The 10,006-nt window shown below is 35.3% G+C and overlaps 1 protein-coding gene across 3 annotated transcripts in view; it reads right to left on the reverse strand.

Annotated features, from left to right (window-relative positions):
* Positions 1 to 588: 588 nt before the first annotated feature.
* GNAQ (G protein subunit alpha q) overlaps positions 589 to 10,006 on the reverse strand; it is a 134,960-nt gene continuing 125,542 nt past the window's right edge. For all 3 annotated transcript variants that reach the window (XM_017806178.1, XM_017806179.1, XM_017806180.1), the window contains exon 7: positions 589 to 8,802. In XM_017806178.1, coding sequence (XP_017661667.1) covers positions 8,612 to 8,802 — 191 coding nt within the window. In that variant the 3' untranslated portion in view covers positions 589 to 8,611. The remainder of the gene's footprint in view (positions 8,803 to 10,006) is intronic.

Raw genomic sequence — 10,006 nt, forward strand, 5'->3', positions numbered from 1 at the left:
GCTAAGACACGGAAGCCATAATATTATTTTCTACTGGGAAGACAAACCAAATAACTAAATTATGCATATTTTACAGGTAAACTAGCAAAACTAGTTTCACTTGCATGACTGAGGATGTAAGGTTTGCCTTCCATGCCTTGTAGCATTACACTATTCCCCTCTCTTGCAATCTGGAAGTGTCCATTTTGAGCACTCTGCAATAATATGTATTACTCAACTCCTGAACATCAGAGTAGGGGAGAAAGAACTTTTAACCTGCATTACTTTGTAATGCAAAATGTTTAAAGAAGTCTCAGTTATGCTAACAAAGCATCTCAAACCCCGTTTTTTTTTTTCCTATTAATCTTGAACAAGTAAACAGACACCCAACAACTCACAAATGGTTTCTCAGTTTACATAAGCTTTTCTCTGCTTAGGAAATTTGTTGTGCTCATTTACACTCTACACCATCATCTAGGATGAGTCCTTCTAGCTGTATAATGCTTTGCTCTTCTGGTTTTAAACTGAGGATTACATTTTGCTATCTACAGTGGAGTTGCTTTTGTTTCATATTAGCAGAAATGAAATCAGCATGTATGGATGTGAATATATATCAAAAGAGAACTGTTTAATCCATAACCACAGAAGTCTTCCACTTGCAGCACCATTTCTATAATTTCTTACAAGAGATTCAAACAACTTCTAGACCATATTAAATATCCATTAAGCTGTTTTTACAGATATTATTTATAACATTATTTGAACACTTCCAACATCTTGTAAAAGAAAACTGATGTCTTCTTAGTACCAACACAGCCTGTTGCAATTTAAGACAAATAGCTCCATCAACTAAATTATAATCATATTACTGATTAATGTGTTAAAAGATTGTTATGCAAGGGAAGTATCAAATTTGACCATGTTTATATCTTCTGCCTCAATTACAACCAGGTTGCTTAACTTTGGTAAAGTGAGATAAGTGATGTTCTAAAGCACTTGAAGAAAAACCCTGACAGCGGATATTACATCAGTCAGTTTCTCCAACTAAAATAAATCAGGTTCTCCTAAGACATGCTGAGAAAAGTAGACATCAAGACAGTCACAAAAACATTATTCTGCCTTTCCAAAATCAGCATTTATAATAAACCAAGTATTTTGCAGTATATGGTAACAAATGAACTAATCTCTAGTATACAAAAATCACACTTGAGTGCACAATAACTGCCAGTTGTTAAGAGACTCGAGATACTTCATTGTGAGATAAATGGAATTTTATTTCTAGGGAGTGATTCTTCTTTATAATAAATGTATAAAAGTGCAATATCTTAAATATTTACTGCATGCAAGTAATCTTCTCGTTGTTTTTAGCATCATATAAAGTAATCTTATGCAATAATCTCCGCAAGAATACATTTGAACTTACAGTCGAATTAAAGCATCTCTTCAGTTGAGTGCCAGCCTAATCATTGCATTAACCACCTCATATAGGACTGTAGGAAAAAAAGCAAACTTTCCATAACATCCTGGCAAACAGTTCTCTATTGACAATGCGAAATGACATACTGAAATGGCTTAATTAGGCTCACATTTGCCTACTACATCCTTCAGCTGACTGTATTCCAACTATAGTGTTACAGTTTTGTTTTCTGAAATGCCTGTCCAAAAGGCTAATTGGATCTGCCGCTGATTACAGGAACCTTCTGAAGCTGTTCTTACTCACAATTTGTCTTTAATGCAGCCATATAATCAATTCTGTAATGACTACCAGAACTGAACCTAGTAGGTCAAGCAACTTTCTCTTTATGGCAAGCAGGATAAAAGAAAGATACAGAAAAATAATCAGAACAAAAAGGCAGAAGGAACATTAAACAAGATTAAGCAGAAATTGTGTTCCTCTTCAGCTGTATTACACATCCTCATTTGTTGAATTCTATCAGATCAATTTACATTTAATTCACAAGGATCAGAAAGTATTCCAGAGTGTACATACATAAAGCAATACTGTAGAAGTATTTTCTTTTGATGGCAGGAAGCAATTAATCAGTGTGATAGACGAGTGTGAATGGAGAAGGAAGGAGTGCATTGGACAAGGACACAGCAAACCTTGAATGTCATGCACAGCAGCACAGCATTTTAAATAAGATAGAAAACTTTCATTTTTTTAAGATCTTACTGGAAACGAACTATTTTTTCCTCCCTTTTTTTTTTTTTTTTGCCCTGTGAGATGAATGAAAGCCCAATTCTTGTACTTCTCCATCCTTAACACTAAGAGTGACTTGTTGGCATCAGTCTGACTACAGCTGCATTTACTTCATATACACAGAAACTGGTGTGAAACTTTAAAGCAGAGTAGGAAAGAGTTCTCCTTTTTCTACAATTTCATTTTCTTCCCAGATAAAAATGCAGTCAAGACCTTTCAAAGTGAAAAGTGCAACCCTTCCGAGCCAGAATAGCTAACAGCCCCCAGAGTGCATAAAATGAAGGTTTTAGATACTACAGGACTAGGTTTAAAAAGGGGAAGAGTGTTACTCCTTTTTTTCGTTCATTTCTAAGCCTTTTGGCCACACAATTCTACCTCTTCCACTTAGCCAGCTTAGCACTTATTGGAAATATTAGTCAGCCAAATCAGCTGACACCCCTGAAAATTAGATTAGTAAAGCAGTCAAACAAGAAGAGGGTTTGGTTTTTTTTTTTCCACTCAGCTCATTGGCAAAGCAGGAAGGCTGAAATAAGGGAGAGGAAAAATTCCCAGCAGTTGAAAACTGGGAACAGAGGAGGTCTCAGAGGGTAGCTCTTTTTTGTAGCAATGAGCTATGAGAGTGGGGCAGGTGCCTTGATGTCAGATACTGATACCACGTGTGCTACTGAGGAGCTGGCAACTGTGTATTTTGTGGCAGTCTACAAATACTCTTGAACTCCTAGGTGTTTGGAACAGTATCCTACAAGTGCTCAGCAATCTGGTGAGATGATTGTAATAATCTGATGGCAGGTTTTAATCACAACTATACACAATTTATCACACAGATAGCTTCTACTTTTATTTCACATATCCAACAGTCACCACTGACACTGTATTTTGTTGGCATTATCTTCACTGAGACATAAAGATAAAATAAATCCTTCCCTACTGATTCCTCCCCCTTACATTCTGTAACTGGAAATTAAAATGAGGAATCATTCACTCATGTCCTTGCTTAGGTAAACTGTTTGCACTCTGGGAATCTTACTTAAACCATTGTGATCAAGTAATAGAAAACAAACTAATTTTTGCAACTGGCCTGAACTTCTATTTCTTCAGTAATGAAGATAGGAGATACACTAATTGTTGATAAAGTATGAGCCAAACTCCTGAGAAGTAGCTCATAGGCATCTTTCCCTTATTCCTGCCACAGCACAGGTGAACAAGATGATCTAAGGAACACCTTGCTCTTGCAGTACTACTGCAATCATCCAAAATCTTCAAGAAATTCACCTGTCTACACAGTCTGAATTTTCTAGTAGTAAGGTATGGGGTTTATTTCTTCTCACCCCCCATTTCTGAGTTTCCATTGTACGCAAGCCAAAAAAACTCCAAACCTTTAATAATACTGTCAAATTACCACCTCCACTGTAACAAACCTCAAAGGTTTTGAATGTGTGGCTGTAATAAAGATATTCTGGAAATTTTAATATTTAGACAATGATGATGGAGCACACATAATTAAAAATTAATTGTGGAGTAACACATCTATCCACCATTTACTATAACAAGAAGCACTGTGGGAGAACAAAAAGCCCAAACAGTATTTCAGAAAAACTAAATTTCAGGAATGAAGATACTATAGTACGAAGGTATTGGCCAAAAATACTGTATTTTTAACCAGCAACATTTTTGAGGGGCAGTAACTGTACAGTATTAGTTTTTCAAAAAAACTATTTCTGTCCCTCAAGCGACACACAATACATGCATTTAAATGACACTTTAAGAACAGCAAATATGATATTTATTTTTAAATACTCAAAGTTTTAAAATGCATCAGACACTCCTCCCTAAAAAAAAAAAATTAAAACTGGTCAAATAAGGATTTCCTGCAGCATGGTGAATGAGAAATCCAGCAACAGACTTAATCTTAAACTGTATTTTGAGAGAAAAAACCCCCGAATCAACAGATTTACATTTACCTTGATATGGCTGGCTTTATATTTTTGACAATATTTTCAAAATCTCTCTTTTTTCCCTGCAGCATGGCTACTGTGAAAAAGCTTAAGTGAAACACATGGCAAAATCCCTTTAACCAGCTAAATCTTGACCTCAATGCATTGACTACATAGGAAAGTTTCTTGGTTGATTGACAGAACTCAAAATGTCATGGGTAACCAGAAGTCAAAACAGAGGAGGTATCAGCAGCTCCACTTCTCAAACTAAATGTATTGTTTTGCAAGATCTCTACTAAACTAACAAACCGGACAGAGTCAGATGACTTCAGTTGTTTAAAGCCTGTTAAATTTTAGAATTTATGGTTTATATCAAAAGAGGGACTGGACCGCCTTTGCAAAATCTCAATTTCTAAAATATCATGGTTAATCACTTATACTAGGACATTTAAATTTCCTAACTTATGTTGGTCTCTCCAAAACATATTTACTTTACTGATCACTTAACTAGAGGTAGGTCATGTGTAGGCCTTGTTAATATGCTGTGAACACTTCATTAGTTCATTAATGTAATAGTCTGCAGGAAAACCATGCACAGAGCTCCAAAAATAGCAGCACATAATAATAAATTATTATCTAAATTTATTTTTTTTCATGTGGGTTAACATGTCCATGTTTCCTCCTAATATTTTATTCTTTTGTGAAGAATGTTTAACAAGGAAAGGGTCATGAGGTTGAATAATCTGAAAGTCTTCTGCACCTTACGGGAGTCTAGCAGTATCTTTATATGCAGCCCTTTTCCCCCATATAGAGTTTTTGCAGATCATGCAGTCAGTTCTGACTGTTTTCCAGCATTAAAAGTCTCTTCTCCACTTTCAAACTTTAAAAAGGGATTCACAATCATGTGGCAGTATGATTAAAAATTACAGTCCATACACCTTGACAATCAAAAGAGACTGAATTATAAAAAGTAAACTGCCCTTATAGCTGCATCATCCTACATCTGTAAGGACAGTGTCAGTTAATTAGTGAAAAAGGCAAGTTCAAGGTTTCTGTAAAACATGTATTACAGCTTTCTTGTGCTAGTGAACATCTAGAATACACAGGTTCCCAAGATGTTTTCCTTCCCTCCTCCCCCATTTATACCATTCAAAGAAAACACATCATTTTGGCGAAGTTAAAAGGGTTTCTGTCTTGATGTTTTTGCCTTCAGCTTCATGTTAGAGGCACAAACTTCTGGACTTAAGCACTATAAGGCATAGTAGAAACCATCAATTAAAACAACAGCACCACCACCACCACAATGGAATACACTACAAGTGGGAACAGCTGTGTCATTTAAAAAGAAAATGTTTTTGTAAACTGTCACACTGCAATGCTGTGTTAGGTGATTCATGTAAAGCTTGCCTTGGCATGCTGAATATCTTTTTTTCCAGAACATGCTCAAATGATCTAAACACTGCCACAGGTTCAACTCACCTAAAAAATACCAGAAAATAGCCCAGTGGCACACACTCTTGAAAACTTTTGCAATCACAATGTAACTAGAAAGCATGAGTAAACTTTTGTTTGGTTTTTATACAAAACTCCGAACGACATTTCCTGTTCCCCCACCCAATATCCTATAAGAAAAAAAAAAAAAATTAAAAATGCCCAAACTTTTGTTAGACACCACTGTCTGGTGTGGCTTTTTGTTTGTTTGGGGTTTTTACCTCCACCCCCCTTTTTTTTTCTTTTTTTTTTTTTTTTTTTTTTTTTTGCTACAGTTCCATTTATAGCACTGAATCCAGTGTGGGCAATGTATTCCCAGGTTGAAAGAAGGGATATTATCAACAGTGGAACTGTGAAAACAGAAGCTCTGTTGAATTTATAGCAAGATCAAGACCAATTTTCTTAAACTGTACGTAAGAAAGAGTCACTGTTCTGATCCCCTATTCAGAATGTCAGTGTTACTTTTAAATAAAATGCTTTTAACTCCTTAAAATTGTTAATTATAGTGACTTTTTGGTTGTTGTTGTTATTCATAAAGTTTCTGCAGTTTCTGAAAGACCGATTAATTGATCTGATGTTTTATATTTTATCATGGTATTTTAAGGGCAACAGCATAAACACATTAGTACTTATATACAATGGTTTGAAATATCTATAAACTTACTTTTCCAATAAATCCTACCAGAAAAGTAGAAGTAACCTAATGTGAATCTGATAAATAAAAATTTAATTTATATTTAAAGCTTATGTTCCAATTAGAGATATAATGGCCTAAGTTCTCTAATAAGTTTGTTTTCTACAGCTGTATAAAGCCCTGACAAGATTTGAGCATTGTTTTGAATGTGAATGACCTCTGTCTGGGTGTCTCCAATTTACTCCTTCTCAGGAATGTGGAAATGATTTTATACAGCACAATGCTAGTACCGCTCTGTACTATAGTATTTTGTTTTGTAAATAAAAACAACAAATCCCTAGTCAGAAATAAACTGACAAAATTTACATTCTTCTCTCTTAAAAAAGTAAATAAAATAACATTATTTAAAATGTGAATTAGCTATAAGACATACAATACAATTACATAGATACATATCAATACAGCACATTCAATTTGCCAAAAATTAATGATTACAAAGCCAATATGGATGCTGCCATATATATATATATATATATGTATGTACAATGATTATAGCATTCATAATTGCACTATACCTACAACCAGTTTTAAATTACACGGTGTTTTAAGAGGGAGCAAAAAATAGCAACTGTTCTTGTTATTGTTGTTTTGGAATTGAGAGGGTTAAGGATGAAAACCCTCTCATTAGTATTTATGGTTAACTTTGGTAATCAACTAATAAGCCATTCTTTTTTTCCACCTCCCATCTGCTTCTATGTGGCTGCAATTTCTGTGTTAAGTGCACTCTAGTGCTACTTGGCATTGCAGATAATAAATCCAATTACAAGTCTGAACTCCGAGTTTCCTAGAGCTTGCTAGCAATCATGCACCTGGTCAAAAAACACCTTTCAACCTGCAGAATAAAGGCTCATCTACGTGTGCTGCATTTTTGTTGTTAAAAAATCGCACGTTTAAATTTAAAGAATGATTTTCTCACTGCATCATTTACATTTACAAATCTCTTCTAAAGAATGTTGAGAGAGGCTATTTTGCATGAAAGCTTATCAAATGCCTGTGAATTAGTTAACAAGCAACCTTATCAAGAAAGGTTCCTGAATATGATCTCTCATTAATACTTTTGTGTTATACAACTAAAGGTGCCTTGAAATTATTATGGAAAACAACCTCATGTCTTAGCTGACAAAGGGAGAGATCTAAACTGTTTTTAAATCAGTAGACCACGTGCATGTCATATTCATAGCATATTCACTTACATTGTTGGTTTTGGCATTAGAAAATGGAACACCTAAAAAAGGGAACGCATGAGCTAAAACTGCGTGTGTTAATCATTTGGCAGTTGACTCAGTCAGGTCAGTTCCCAACCCCTCTGTTTGGCATTTCAATCAGTATCTTGTTTCAAGAGCACTGGTTTTATAAAAAGCCAGATTTGGCAACATGAATTTTGTACAGTAAAAATAATTTTTCTACTGTGGAAAAAGAACACTTAAAAAAGCTCTAACTTAAGAAAAACACACCACAAAACTGAGAAAAACAACACTGTTTCAGGCTGTAGCCACTGGGGAAACTGTAGTGTCTCACTTTTCTATTTGGCATCTGTAAATAAAAGGAGAGAGAAAAAAATGGCACATGGCAACTAAAAAGAGATTCTAACATATTCCATGTACATCCAAAACTGTGTCTTAAATTATTTCATTATTGTCTTCTGTGCACCTTTCTGAACTGTAAAATTACGGATAAATTTAATATCCTTAGACAACTGTAATTCTACTTTGCAATCCCAATCTTCTAGTCTCAAAGTGAAGACAGAATGAAGACACCCATGCAAAGAATTTAAAAATCACAGTATCAATACTTTTTGATCCTTCAGAGAAAGTACATACTGTAAAATTACAATGACTGATGACTTAAATTGTGATACTATTTTCCTGACCAAATCACCCAACAGAAAATATTTCACCCAGGAATGCAACTGGGGAAAAAAAGGCCATTGTACCCTGTAAAACATAAGGGGGGAAGGAAAGGAGGGGGTGAGAAAGGGTTAGGAAAAGAGCAAACCAGCTTGATTTTGCTTCAATAGCAAAAAACTGCTATCCTTTGTAAATGTATGACCGAGAATTTGAAACACATTGAGTCACAAGGTTTTGCCTAAAAAAAATGAGGAAATGTGCTGTGAATGTACTTCAGCATCTTTTGTTTTTCCTCCATATAGTTTAAATAAAATCATAATATTAACTACAAACTCTGTGGACATTCACAGAGTCCAGGCCGGCAATAAATTAGTATTATGCAAATTGTTTTCACAGATTATAATACAGTCCCTCTTGTGTATCTTCAATCATGGAAAGCTGGTTTTGGAGGACCCCCCAGGCACAGTTAAACCAGGTTGTACTCCTTCAGGTTTAACTGTAGGATTGTGTCCTTGACAGCAGCGAAGACGAAGCGGATATTCTCTGTGTCTGTAGCACATGTGAAGTGAGAGTAGATAATTTTGTCACTATCTGGATTCAGGTCTACGAACATCTTCAGGATGAACTCTCGTGCCGCCTGTGCATCCCGCTGTGGTCCTGTAAGAAAAAAAATTCCATTTTCTTAGAAGTCAATTTCATATTTCAAGTTCTTTAAAAGAAAACAAGAAAGGCTCAGTCTGTGCTCCTCCTGTAAGAGAACATGGGGAATCTTTTACTAATCAATAATATTATATACTCGCTACTTTCTTTGTGGGGGGAACTATTAAAAATAAAGAAGGAAATTTCAGAAGTTCACCAACTCAGAGCTGATCTTTTCTTGCTAACTATCCTCATTCTTCACTAAGAGAAATCAGCTGTTTAAAACAAGTGATCTATAAATGAACAGAATGAAAACAAAAAAAATTAGCTATATTATTAAATCTTTAAAAATGCTAATAGAATTGGTGAATGTTCTAAACCTGCTATACCTAAATTAGACTTCAGTTATTTTAGCCCTGCAAGATTCACTAGTTTTATGTGTATTTTAATAAGAAGCATAGTGAAGTTATATGCTGGACTGGTCTGACACCATTACCAACAGAACTTAATTTACTTTAAGGGATAATAAAATACACGTGCTCTCCAGCTGAAGCTGTTGATTGCAAAAGGCTCATGTTCTAACCAATTACTTGTTTTCTACATTATGTATGTTAATGATCCTATCAGATCTAAATTAAGGTTTTAACTTTCAGAAGGACAGAGAGTCAAAGTAACCAAACTACATTTTCATCTTAAAACAACACAGAAGGCAATGACTTCCAGCCTAGAACAGTGAGGATTCATTCATGTTCACAGCCAAAAGAGCAGCGCAGACGCAAGAACACAAGCCACATGCTGCTGAATTCTGTTCCATTATTCCAGTGCTGCTTACAGAAGCCACTGTTCCCTTGCTCTCCTGTTTCTGGAATGTGAGTTTCTACAGAACACACATTTTCTATACTCTTGCCTCCTCCTATTCTCTTCATTAGTCCTGTTGTTACATGGCAATATAAATACCAGCAGTCAGCTGTTATGGGTGGTTCTGTCCTCAGTAATTACGAAACCTGTTCTTTGTGGGTCAGCATATGTCCACATATTTTTCAACAACTGGATAACAGAACTTATTTTTAATACTTCAAGCTTTTAATTGCTAATATTTCCAGTGTGGATCATGGCGAGGCTTCGCGAACGAAGATTTGGGAAGGCTCTATCCACATTTGCTACAGGCACGTTGGTGGTTTATGAGGCCAATACGTGACAGACATATCCGATTGCAAAAGGC

The sequence above is a fragment of the Lepidothrix coronata genome, unplaced genomic scaffold, assembly GCF_001604755.1.
Source record: "Lepidothrix coronata isolate B3197 unplaced genomic scaffold, Lepidothrix_coronata-1.0 Scaffold14, whole genome shotgun sequence".
NCBI lineage: Eukaryota > Metazoa > Chordata > Aves > Passeriformes > Pipridae > Lepidothrix > Lepidothrix coronata.